This window comes from Lampetra fluviatilis, chromosome 59, assembly GCF_964198595.1.
Source record: "Lampetra fluviatilis chromosome 59, kcLamFluv1.1, whole genome shotgun sequence".
In the NCBI taxonomy this organism is placed as follows: domain Eukaryota; kingdom Metazoa; phylum Chordata; class Hyperoartia; order Petromyzontiformes; family Petromyzontidae; genus Lampetra; species Lampetra fluviatilis.
The window spans coordinates 7,749,304-7,762,331 of record NC_136333.1 but is presented as its reverse complement, the minus strand read 5'-3'; the positions used below and the strand labels follow the sequence as shown (position 1 = coordinate 7,762,331).

General features: G+C 49.8%; 1 protein-coding gene across 2 annotated transcripts; it reads left to right on the top strand.

Annotated features, from left to right (window-relative positions):
* The first annotated feature begins 2,649 nt into the window (after window positions 1–2,649).
* On the top strand, window positions 2,650–9,990 carry LOC144950757 (cocaine- and amphetamine-regulated transcript protein-like). 2 transcript variants are annotated; one of them, XM_078880831.1, is made up of 4 exons: window positions 2,650–2,958; window positions 4,429–4,648; window positions 5,887–5,970; window positions 7,242–9,990. In XM_078880831.1, exons 2-4 carry the CDS (start codon window positions 4,433–4,435, stop codon window positions 7,347–7,349), a joined length of 408 nt encoding a protein of 135 aa, XP_078736957.1. In that variant the 5' UTR covers window positions 2,650–2,958; window positions 4,429–4,432; the 3' UTR covers window positions 7,350–9,990. The 2 variants fall into 2 exon arrangements, with proteins under 2 accessions (XP_078736957.1, XP_078736958.1); XM_078880832.1 differs by lacking the exon at window positions 2,650–2,958 and having other exon boundaries at window positions 4,287–4,648.
* The last annotated feature ends 3,038 nt before the right edge of the window (window positions 9,991–13,028 follow it).

The window sequence follows — 13,028 nt, the reverse complement described above, 5'->3', positions numbered from 1 at the left end:
TCTTATTAACATGGGGTGCACGCAACAACCACCCCCCCCCACCCCACCCCGGAGGTGCGGGATGCCCTTTCTGGGGGATGCGAGACATCGTGGCCAGATGTTTGTGTTGGAGGTAAATCACAGAAACACACAAATTAAGCACGGACACGCAAGTCCAACTGACTTTGTTTCATCAAACCCGATGTGTTTATTAACGTTGTACAAACAAAAATGTTTACGATTGAGAAACCCAAAGGGGTGCAAGGCTGCAGTGAAGGTTAAACACACATTCCTCCTGCGGAGGGAGCTGGTAGGAACGTTGGGTTGCTCGGTCAATGGCCAGGGTCAACGGCGGCGTGGTGTATTCCGCAAATATGCCCGACTGTGAGGGCGGGCACAAGCCGGCGTGAGTAGGTTAAACGTTGAGTTTTATAAGGACACCACGGGGTGACCAGCCCCTCCCCACCCAGCCCCACCCCTCCCAACCCCCACCCAGCCCCACCCTCCCCACCCAGCCCCTCCCTCCCCACCCAGCCCCTCCCTGCACGACGGACGGACACAATAATCCCCTGTGGGCTGGTGTAACCAGGAGGTTCCTACCAGTATAACCACTGCTCTAATGTGTACGCTCTCGGTTGGCATGAAGTGCACATATTCGGCAGCCCCAAACATTCATCCTCACCGAAACCCAATTTTTCTTCTTTACCAACCCCAAATAGGGCGGATTTGAGAGGACCGCGCGCCAATTCGGACCCGCTGTGTTCACACAAATGCCTGGGCCAAGTTTTTTGTGTTTTCAAGTCCCGGCCCGTCACTAGCTGCCCCTCCTGTATCACCATCATCATCATTATCATTTTAGATTAATTCCCCACCAATCATCCCCCACCCACCCGCTCCCCTCTCCGTTCCAGCAGCAAGTCCCTCGTACATCAGGAAGCTGCCAGCAGCGTAGCTCGACACGCAAATTAAAAACTCTCCATCAAAAGGGTCGCACCGGCGCGAAACGCGCACCGCGTGTCAGCAGCGACGAGCAGGCTGCTGTGAAGGCAAAGACGCAGCCATGCAACTGCTCGCCCTGACGCCAGCACGCTGCCTCTTACGCCAGCCAGGACGCTAGCTGGTTGTAAGAAGCCTCTGCTCAGCAGCAGCAGGGAAGGAGGGGGGGTGTCAGCAACTAAAATAAGAAGGCAGCAGACATCGTTGCTACTCGCAGCGGATATCGCGGTTTTCACCTGAAGACGGGCGCTTGTGTTGCGTTCGAAACGCCGTGATTTATTTTAGTTTGATATCTACCGACGTGACTTTACCGAAAGAACCAAAGAGTACGAAGAAGAAGAGACGTTTCTTTTCCGAAGCCGGTAAAACAACAATAAAAAAGCCTCGATATATATTTCAAGAGCATCTGCAGTGCATTGTGGGTGAGTGCGAGACTGGACGGGGGTTCTTTCATGAAGAACGATCACGAATCGGTGCCGAGTGAGCCGCATGCTGCCAACACCGTATTTAGAGGGAGCTCGAGAAAGAGAAAGAAAGCTCCTCTATAGGGCAGCGGGTGTTTGGCCTACTCTTCCACACTGCCCAGAAAGTCACGCACGAGGATGCCCCCACGTTTAACGCGTCACGTGCTCGCGAACAGCACTCGCCCCAATCACCTGTGGAGGCTACACGGGGGACCTTTGTCGTTATGACTGAGCCGTGTGATGTGTGTGTGTGTGTCTGTGCGTTAAATGAGTACCTGGTACGGTGTCTAAACATCGCCACTGGGGAGACAAAGGCGGTCGGGCGTGGTGCTGACCACCCACCCCCTCGTTCGTGTACCGTTCCGGCCTTCATAGGTGCTCGCTAACAGCACTTGCCCCTACAGTTTGCTAAGGCTATATGGGGGATCTTTGTCTTTGTCTCTGAATGTCCCTCTTGTAATTGTAATTCCGTTCCCGAAGTTCCTCCGTGATGCGGATGCGCGCGCGGGTGGGCGAGCGCAGAGTGCGGAGCGGTGGCGCAGCGGTTAGCGCACTGCGCTGCGAACCCGGCGACGCGAGTTCGATTCCCGCCCTCGACGAATAATACAGTCGAGCCGTTCCGGTGCCACCACCTCCCCTAGGGTCGACTCAGCCTTAAATGAGCACCTGGCGCGGTGTGTTAAACATCAGCACTGGAGAGACAACGGCGGCCGGGCGCGGTGTTGGCCACCCACCCACCGCCACGTGCCATGGCGGCCTTCACAGGTGCTACTCGCCTACAGCACTTGTCCCAAAAAGTCTGTTGAGGCTATACGGGCGATCTTTGTATTTGTCTTTGCGTGTGTTTAATTAACGACGAATGAATGGGGGGGTCTTCCGATGACTTAATGCCATGGCTCTGGGCTCATTCACCAACCTTGCCTGTCCCAATTCGCTCCGCCCGCCCTCCACCGTGGAGGCTGGGCAAGTCGTGCGGCTATAAAAGCCCCAAAGACTCCGTGTCCCACCGCGTCAGACAGCGCGGGTGTTGCCTTCAGCAGACTCTCTGTCTCTCTCTCTCTTGCTCTTACATACACACACGGCAGAATAGACATTACACGCATATGCACGTAGAGACAGCTATTGCTATATACGTGTATATATAGATACATAGCGCTAGACCTACACACACAGCTGTATATTACAAGACAAACTATACAGACACGTTTAGACAAGTTCAGGCGGACACACCGCCGCATGTACGCACACACGCACAGGCAAATCTAAGCACACGGATACGAATATCAGTCACACGTTTACACACATATCCTGAATATACAAAAAATATAGATATACAAAGACGCACACACACACACATCTAATATACGTATATCGACAAGCAGATAGATAACACGTACAATTATACACACATCAGTATACACGCAGAGAGACAGATCCCCTGTATCGCCTGAAGAACACACACACACGCACTTAAACACATACCTCCTTGCCTACCTCTCTCCTCCGTCTTCTCAGACAGGTATTTCACGCCTATCAGCTGATTTATTATATTACCATGCACTCACGATGGTCCGAAATCGTCGCGTGTGACGTATCCTCCTATTGCGCATTGATCAAAGGCGCTCATGAATTATTGACGAACGCGTTTAGTGTTTTCATTTGCGCTTGTGCATTACTGCCAGCGCGTGCGTTTAGTTCTGTCCGGAGGAGATTAAGAGCCGCCGGTTGTAAAGACAAACAAACTCGTGTTTATCTACACGAACAGTCATTATTGTTAATTTAGCCGGTTGCTAAATGACCCCACACATCACCCGTGATGTCCATGATTCTCGCTGTAATTCCGAAAGTCGCTCTGTAAAGGTTTGCAGGTCTCGGTGTGAGTCCACATCTGTTGGCGGGGGTTGTTGTGCGCGTATGGGGATTCCGATGTAAGTTCACTTTCCTCTGCATGCCATGCCAGTGCGAGTCTCGGTGTAAGTTTAAGTGCGTCTCTATCCGAGTCTCAGTCCCCGCGTAAGTTTACTTTCGTCTATATGCAAGCGTGAGTCTCTATTTCAAGTGTAGGTAAGTCTCAATGCGAGTCTGCGAGTTTCTGTGTAAGATTACTTTAGTCTGCGTGCAAGCGTGCGAGTCTCTTTGTAAGTGTAGGCAGGTCAATATGCAGGGCTGTGATTATCTACATGCAGATGTGTACGTCTATATGTAAGATAATTTTTGATTGTTGAATTTTTATTATTTTATTATTTCCCTTCTACGTGACTTTACCGAAAGAACCAAGAAGATGTAAGAAGCAGTTAAAATGTAGTTTGTTGAATACGACATTTATCTTGGTTTCATTTCACGATATACACAATCTCCATTGGCTCTTACATCTCTCCATGTATCCATCCGTGTACGAACCTAGGCACGTGTATGGGACGCGGTAGTAGTGTAGCGGTCAGCGCGCTGCGCTACGAACCCGGCGACACGAGTTTGATTCCCGCTCACGGCCACCAACACGAGTGACGATTATCTGAACCGGTCCTGGGTCTCCCCTAGGTCGACTCAGCCTCAAATGAGTCGGTAGCCAACATCAAAAGCAGCCGGGCGTGGTGGTGGCCATCCACCCCCTCGTGTGCCGTGTGGGTGTTCATAGGCAGTGCTACTCGCTCACGGCACTTGCCCCCAACAGTCTGTTAAGGCTACAAGGGGGGTCGTTGTATTTGTCTTTGTTAGTGGTGGTTGTTGTTGGTGGTTGTTGTTGTTGTTGGTGGTTGTTGTTGTTGTTGTTGTTGGTGGTTGTTGTTGGTGGTTGCTGTTGGTGGTTGCTGTTGGTGGTTGCTGTTGGTGGTTGTTGGTGGTGGTTGTTGTTGGTGGTTGGTTGTTGGTGGTTGTTATTGTTGTTGGTTGTTGTTGTTATTGTTGTTGGTTGTGGTTGTTATTGTTGGTTGTTGCTGTTGTTGGTGGTTGTAAACCCCCCGTTGTTCTCTCTTCGGACCTTATCGCTCAGCACCATGGACAGCGCCCGCCGCGCCCCCGCACAGCTGCCCGCCGCCCCGCCCCCCGCGCCCCCGCTGCTGCTGCTGCTGTCGCTGCTGCTGCTGCTGCTGCTCAGCAGCTCGCTGTGCGGAGTCGCGCGGGCCGAGTCGTCGCAGCAGCTGCAGCTCGAGTCGCGCTCCCTCGAGGAGTACCCAGCCAAGGACTTGGACGCGTCCCACGAGAAGGAGCTGGTGAGAGGGGAGGGAGGGGGAGGGGAGGGGGGGGATGAGAGGGGAGAGGGGGGAAAGAGGGGAGGGGGGGATGGGAGGGAGGGCAGGGGGGAGGGGAGGGGGTGATGGGGAAAAGAGTGAGGGGTGGAGGAGAGGGGAGGGGAGGGAGGGGGGGAGGGGAGGAGGGAGAGAGGGAAGCAGGGGAGGGGAGCAGGGAGAGAGAGGGGAGGAGGAAAGGGGAGGGAGGGAGGGGAGGGGAGGGAGGGGAGGGAGGGGAGGGAGGGGAGGGAGGGGTGGAGGGGAGGGAGGGGTGGAGGAGAGGGAAGGGGAGGAGAGGGGAGGAGAGGGGAGGAGGGGAGGGGAGCAGGGAGAGGGGCGCAGGGAGAGGGAGGGAGAGGAAGGGGGAGATGAGAACTGAATGTAATCATGAAAGATTCAACACGTTCACTGATACCACCACGTGACCGTCGAAACTACTAAACTAAAAAAATGTTTAATTTTGTTTTACCATGACTTAAAGCTTTCGTGACTGCAGAAATTCGTATTCTTGGGTCTTTCGGTAAAGACACGTAGATAGGTTCAAAGAAAATAACAAAAAGCGATACAGCCTTACCTGCTTAAATAAAAACAATTGTTTAGTTTTTTTGTTTAAATATATAATAGGCAACGTTTTGGGCAAAGGCCCTCCTTCAAAGCACGTCAAATGTTACACAAGATAACAATTCGCATCGTTGCGCTACGAACACGGTGATCCGAGAGTGGCTGGTGCGGTGTGTGGTAAACATCGCCACCGGGGAGACAAAGGCGCTCGGGCGTGGTGCTGGCCACCCACCCCCTCGTGTGCCGTGCCGGTCTGAATAGGTGCTCGCTAACAGCACTTGCCCCAACAGTCTTTCACTCTAGATTTGAAGCTTTTGTGACTGCATGAATCCATACTCTTTGGTTCTTTCGGTAAGTCACGTAGGTAGAAAAAACATTATTTTTTATTTTAAAAAAACATATTTTATTTTAAAAAATATATAAAATAAATAATTTTTTATTTTTAAAAAATATATTTTATTTTAAAAAACATATAAGATAAATTATTTTTTATTTTAAAAAAAGATATTTTATTTAAAAAATATATAAAATAATTTATGTTTTATTTTAAAAAAATATATATTTTATTTTACACCTACGTGACTTTACCGAAAGAACCAAAGAGTATGGTCTTTCACTGGCTGTACGGGGGATCTTCGTCTTTGTTTGCTGTCCCACAGTTGGACGCATTGCAGAGTGTGCTGGAAAAGCTTCAAAACAAGAGGATGCCCAGCTGGGAGAAGAAATACGGACAGCTCCCCATCGTGAGATACCAATCACCGCAACGCGCACGGGACACAGTACCCTGGGTGACGCTGCCGCTGAAGTTGTTGTTGCGTTGGCAATGGTGCACAAGCACAGACAAACAACAACAACAACACTATGAGATCTCTTTTACCAGTGGCAAAATATAATAGTAGGTTTTTACCCTTTTAACTGGTCAAGGACAGTGCATATTATCATCCTTATCAGAGTTGCTTCTTTTTGTTTGCTTTTTTGACTACTTGTGTTGTGGTCATTGCAAACATGATGCCTTGAATAAAGGTGTCAGTTTTGTACCAGTTAAAAGGGTAAAAACCTACTATTATATTTTGCCACTGGTAAAAGAGATCTCATAGTGTAAATGCTTACCCCGAGCTCTCAATACTCTGATATTGCACTGTGTTTGAGTTGTACGCCTTCTGGTGTCATCTGGCCCTACACCAATGGGGACTAGGCTCTAAAGAAAGCCGTCTCGGGTGTGGGCCAATCAACTTCAAGGACAGTGCATATTATCATCCTTATCAGAGTTGCTTCTTTTTGTTTGCTTTTTTGACTACTTGTGTTGTGGTCATTGCAAACATGATGCCTTGAATAAAGGTGTCAGTTTTGTACCAGTTAAAAGGGTAAAAACCTACTATTATATTTTGCCACTGGTAAAAGAGATCTCATAGTGTAAATGCTTACCCCGAGCTCTCAATACTCTGATATTGCACTGTGTTTGAGTTGTACGCCTTCTGGTGTCATCTGGCCCTACACCAATGGGGACTAGGCTCTAAAGAAAGCCGTCTCGGGTGTGGGCCAATCAACTTCAAGGACAGTGCATATTATCATCCTTATCAGAGTTGCTTCTTTTTGTTTGCTTTTTTGACTACTTGTGTTGTGGTCATTGCAAACATGATGCCTTGAATAAAGGTGTCAGTTTTGTACCAGTTAAAAGGGTAAAAACCTACTATAACAACAACAACAACAGTAAAAACAAACCTCAACACTAATAGGGGTTTTCCCCTTTTTCTGGCAACAAAACTGACACCTTTTGCAAGGAATCATGTTTACATTAACCACAATACCTGCAGTCAAATGCAAACAAAAAACAATACTCTGATCATTTATGCATTGTCTTTGAAACTGATTGGTCCACACCAGAGACAGCTTTCTATAGAGCCTAGTCTCATATGGTAAAAAAACGAAGCTTCATAGCTCATCGGATTTCTCCCGGATACAAAATATATTCTGATGCCCCCCCTCTCTCCCCCCCTCCCTCCCCCCGTGCCAGTGCGATGCGGGCGAGTGGTGCGCGGTGCGCAAAGGGTCTCGCATCGGGAAGCTCTGCGACTGTACCCGTGGCACCTCCTGCAACTCGTTCCTGCTCAAGTGTCTGTAGAAGACGCGGCGGGGTGGGTGGTGGGCTTCGGGTTCGAGTCGCGGGGTCAAGGGGCCACCCACTCTGTCGCCAGACGCCACGGATTTCACCAGATTCAAAAACTCGCTCGCTCGCTCGCTCACCACCGTCGCCGCGGATCCAGCCGACGATGACACGGTCGTCAATCGTCTACAGCATCGTCATGAGCATCATCATCAGCAGCATCAGCATCACAATTACTGCCATCAGCATTACCGCTCACTTCGTGAAACAGTTGATTACGCTAAAACCTAATATCGCTACCGTTATCATGGTGACCTCGTCGTCGTCATCATCATCATCATCATTGTCGTCACCAATAACCAGAGGGTAATTAGTAGTTAATCAATTAGCCACCACTCACCACCAACACAGTTGATAATGCTAATACAGCACAAATGACTCTAGTACTACCACTATCACCACAAATCGTCATGACGGCTAAATTATAATCACCGCCACCATCACCACTGCACGGCTAATACAGCTGATCACATTAATACCATCATCGGCATCATCACAAACAAATACCAATGCCACTGCCATTCTCGCCAATGTCAGCATCATCAACAATTATAATCGCCAACATCTTCATCACCACCACCACCACCACAACAAAGAATGCTCCCACTCGCCACTGATACACCCGGGGAAATACTGACACCAACAGCGCATCATCATCATCATTAGAATCACAACCATCAACAGCTAACCACGCACTACTGAAACACGACCAATGACACTCCCATCAGCATCATCATTGTCACCGTTATAAAACAAAAACATCAGTCACTTCCATCAACGCTACCACTGATGCCAATGGTATCACACCACCATTAGCAGCAATCGCGCCTACATCCCGTCTCAAACCGGCATTACACCAGGCTTCTCACATCACGCGAACACCCACGAGTCGGATTGCTCCCTGCACTGGGAATTTATTTACAAACAACAACAACAAAAACGATTGCAACTATTGTTCTAGTCAGGAAGCATGCCGCATAATCACAGCGTACACTCTACAACAGTTAGAACGTATTATTGTTATTGATTTGTTCTTATTGCTAAATGGATAACTTTATTGTACTGAGAACCCACTAATATAACCAAAAAAGTATTACAAATTAAGTGTCGTGTATCCTGATAGTTTAAGATTGTCTAGAGACCCCATCAGAGACCCGGTCTCCTGGTCCATCACTGCCTAGAGACCCCATCAGAGACCCGGTCTCCTGGTCCATCACTGCCTAGAGACCCCATCAGAGACCCGGTCTCCCAGTCCATCACTGCCTAGAGACCCCATCAGAGACCCGGTCTCCTGGTCCATCACTGCCTAGAGACCCATCAGAGACCCTGTCTCCTGGTCCATCACTGCCTAGAGACCCCATCAGAGACCCGGTCTCCTGGCCCATCACTGCCTAGAGACCCATCAGAGACCCTGTCTCCCAGTCCATCACTGCCTAGAGACCCCATCAGAGACCCGGTCTCCTGGTCCATCACCGTCTAGAGACCCATCAGAGACCCGGTCTCCTGGTCCATCACTGCCTAGAGACCCCATCAGAGACCCGGTCTCCTGGTCCATCACTGTCCAGAGATGCCATCAGAGACCCGGTCTCCTGGTCCATCACCGCCTAGAGATCCCATTAGAGACCCGGTCTCCTGGTCCATCACTGCCTAGAGACCCCATCAGAGACCCGGTCTCCTGGTCCATCACTGTCTAGAGACCCTATCAGAGACCCGGTCTCCTGGTCCATCACTTTCTAGAGATCCCATCAGAGACCCGGTCTCCTGGTCCATCACTGTCTAGAGACGCCATCAGAGACCCGGTCTCCTGGTCCATCACTGCCTAGAGACCCCATCAGAGACCCGGTCTCCTGGTCCATCACTGCCTAGATACCCCATCAGAGACCTGGTCTCCTGGTCCATCACTGTCTAGAGACCCCATCAGAGACCCGGTCTCCTGGCCCATCACTGCCTAGAGACCCCATCAGAGACCCGGTCTCCTGGTCCATCACTGCCTAGAGATGCCATCAGAGACCCGGTCTCCTGGTCCATCACCGTCTAGAGACCCATCGGAGACCAGGTCTCCTGGTCCATCACTGCCTAGAGACCCCATCAGAGACTTGGTCTCCTGGTCCATCACTGTCTAGAGACCCCATCAGAGACCCGGTCTCCTGGTCCATCACTGCCTAGAGACCCCATCAGAGACCCGGTCTTCTGGTCCATCACTGCCTAGAGACCCCATCAGAGACCCGGTCTCCTGGTCCATCACCGTCTAGAGACCCATCAGAGACCCGGTCTCCTGGTCCATCACTGCCTAGAGACCCCATCAGAGACCCGGTCTCCTGGTCCATCACTGTCTAGAGATCCCATCAGAGACCCGGTCACCTGGTCCATCACTGTCTAGAGACCCCATCAGAGACCCAGTCTCCAGGTCCATTACTTTCTAGAGATCCCCAATCAGAGACTGGTCGGTCTGAGCGTTAATTTCACCTTACGTCAAATTAGATTTTCCGACATTTAAAACGATACGCGATTACCCACATCGTACAGTGATAGTTCGTTTTTAGTGATTCACAAGCACAAATAACAACACCAACAACTTAACACATTAATCAATAATACGTTTGCCTTAAAAGTCAAGAAAATATTTAATCATTTGCCATGAAAAAGCGATATTGGCGGAAACATCTCCTATTGTATACCGTATGTTTCCTTTTTAAGGCCACCCACAGTGTTATGGGACCAGTGTTGAATCATTTCACATTAATTACGGACACGATAAATTATTAATCCTTAATAATAATGTTGATAAACCACCATTAACATTTACAAAAGCCACGTTTCTGCAGACGAGATGGCTAGTCTCAGCGGGCTCGGGGCTGGTGAATAGGGCATTAAAGTTAACGTGGAATACATGAACACACACAGAGACACATCGCTATCCACATGCACAAACGGTACACCCAATCAAGCACACGGACAGAATCACACGTACCCGCACACACACACACATTTACATATATGAACACACACACACACAGACAACTATCCACGTGCATACATTCAATGAGCACAAAGACACAGACGCATACATTTAAACTGACACACACACACAACATGTGTACACATACATATTAAAGACACTGATACATGACATCTACATGAACAAAGACCCCCGTGTAGCCTGTAACAGACTGTTGGGGCAAGTGCTGTTAGCGAGTAGCACCAATGAAGGCCGGCACGGCACACGAGGGGTGGGTGGCCAGCACCACGCCCGAACAAAGACACACAAAGACAAAGACACAAAGACAAAGACCCACAAATACACACAAAGACAAAACAAAGTATGGAAAAAAACAAGAAGAGGTTTTACCATTTGATACTGGCAAAAAAGGTCCCATTTTTTTTAGACACGCAAAAAACACGCGCGCACACAAGGACACGCACCGCACGCGCGCACATTAGATTGTTACAGCACAGCATGCGTTTTAATGATTCACAAAATCACGTTTATGAGCTAAGGCGATGTGACGTTGCTTGCGGCGCGGGGCGTCCCTGCTAAGTGGCACACGGCAGCCGCGTGTTTGGCTGCTACCCAGTGAAGCATGGAAACGTCGTCTCAACGTTCCACGGGTTCCTTAAGGACGTGGACTTATTGTTCGTACATGATGATGCATGTGTAAATGGTGTAAAGGGGATCGCTGTGAAATCTGGGAGGGGGGTTGGGGAAGGGGAGGGGGGCAAAAAAACCCCGAGAGAATCGTTTTGTCAGCTTTTCCCATGTGCCATCCGTGTAGAATTAATCTGCCTATTAAATTGTCGCTGTCGGAGCGATGTGTCTGGCTATCATCACTGGCTCATCACGACGTCCTGTGTCACTCAGCCATCATTAACACACACCGGCATTCGCCACGAAGTGACGGTGATCGTCACCACGGCGCCTGTGCCAGGCTAGGTGCACGTTGTGGCCACGTGAAATGTTGAAGGCTCGCTGCTGACAGGAGGTCATGGGACAGACCCAGCAAGTGCCACGGGTCGATTGACTTGCTGTGCTTTAGCAACCCGTCGCTCCGCTCGTTGTTGTGAGCGTCGCTCCTCCGCCCTCCGTTGTTGTTGGAGGGCGACTGCCTCCAACTGCCCAGTAGCGTCCTTCACGAGCCTCCTCCACAGAGGCCGATCTTGACACCGCTGGTACCAGTCATCGGCAAGTCCACTCAGCTCCACATCCTCCTGGACTACATCAGTCCACCTCTCCTCCAGCCCATAATTAAACACACGCGCACACAAAAATTCGACACGTTTGCCAATAACACCGTGGCCTTAATATTTTTTTAATAGGCGACGTTTCGGGCAATGACCCGTCTTCATAGCACCGCTTGCTCACCACTGCCAACGCAGCGTCACCATTATAATGTGTTTAATCAATAACCAATCAAAACGTCCCCCATGTGTTCGTCATCGTGGACCAATCAAGATCGCTCCCTGGGTGTTGCTGATTTCACGCTCTCCGTGTGTCACTCCGTCTTCCCTGACCAATCAGAATGAACCCCCGGTGAGGATGCGTCTTCACTAACCAATCAGAATGCTCATTGCGTCGGCGGATGACTCATCACTGACCAATCAAAGCACTTTCCCGTCCGTCACTCAGTCATCACTAACCAATCGGAGCGCTTCCCGTCATCGGTGACCAATCTGAACGACGACCCCCACCCTTTGTTTGTCTATGACCTCTGACCAATCAGATCGTCCGCACTGCGTTCGTCCGTCATCCCGAACCAATGAGAACCGCCGCATTGGAATTCCGAAGCGAATCTCTGATGGCGCACACGTGCCCCCCGCGCCCCCCCGCTATCTAAACACATTGTCCTGCGGAGGGAGCCGGTAAGAACGTTGGGTTGCTCGGTCAATGGCCAGGGTCAACGGCGGCGTGGTGTATTCCGCAAATATGGCACAAGAGTAGGTTAAACGTTGAGTTTTATAAGGGCACCACGGGGTGACCAGCCCCTCCCCACCCAGCCCCACCCCTCCCACCCAGCCCCACCCTCCCCACCCAGCCCCTCCCCCACCCTCCCCTCCAGACCCAGCCCCTCCCCACCCTGCACGGACGGACACAATAATCCCCTGTGGGCTGGTGTAACCAGAGGTTCCTACCAGTATTATTCAGAAGCTGAATATGTACCCTGGAGGAATCCGATGAGCTATGCAGCTTGTTTTTTTGTCACAGACGTCCAGTAGTTTATTAGGCTCGTTCACTCACCGAGTCTCAAGACTCATTTTCAGGAGGGTCCTGCCAAGTTTCCGCAGTTATAAATCCACACTTGCAATGACTTTTAATTTTGCTTTCAATCTCATAGTTTAGTACAAAATATTGTGACGTTTGTAGTTGAAACAGCGTTCAAATATGCTGTAATTGCAGTCCGAAGTGATCAATCATATTGCAGTCAACCTGTCGAATATGAAACCCTTAGCCATATTATCCGATTTTGTAATTAAATGTAGAATTTGTAATTAATTACAAATTAACTAAGCAATGTCGTGGGTCATAATTCGACGCAGTGCAAAAACTTAACATATTCGTCAATAACATTGTCTGGCCTTAAAAGGAACAATAATATGAATAATAGGCGAAGTTTTGTTCAATGGCCCAACCTCATAGCCACA

What these genes read in the sequence shown, in the direction of transcription:
- LOC144950757 (XM_078880831.1), top strand. Translation starts at nt 4,433, where the DNA reads ATGGACAGCGCCCGCCGCGCCCCCGCACAGCTGCCCGCCGCCCCGCCC. An exon ending in CGTCCCACGAGAAGGAGCTG is followed by an intron (nt 4,649 to 5,886) that starts GTGAGAGGGGAG and finishes GCTGTCCCACAG; the next exon opens with TTGGACGCATTGCAGAGTGT. An exon ending in AATACGGACAGCTCCCCATC is followed by an intron (nt 5,971 to 7,241) that starts GTGAGATACCAA and finishes CCCCCGTGCCAG; the next exon opens with TGCGATGCGGGCGAGTGGTG.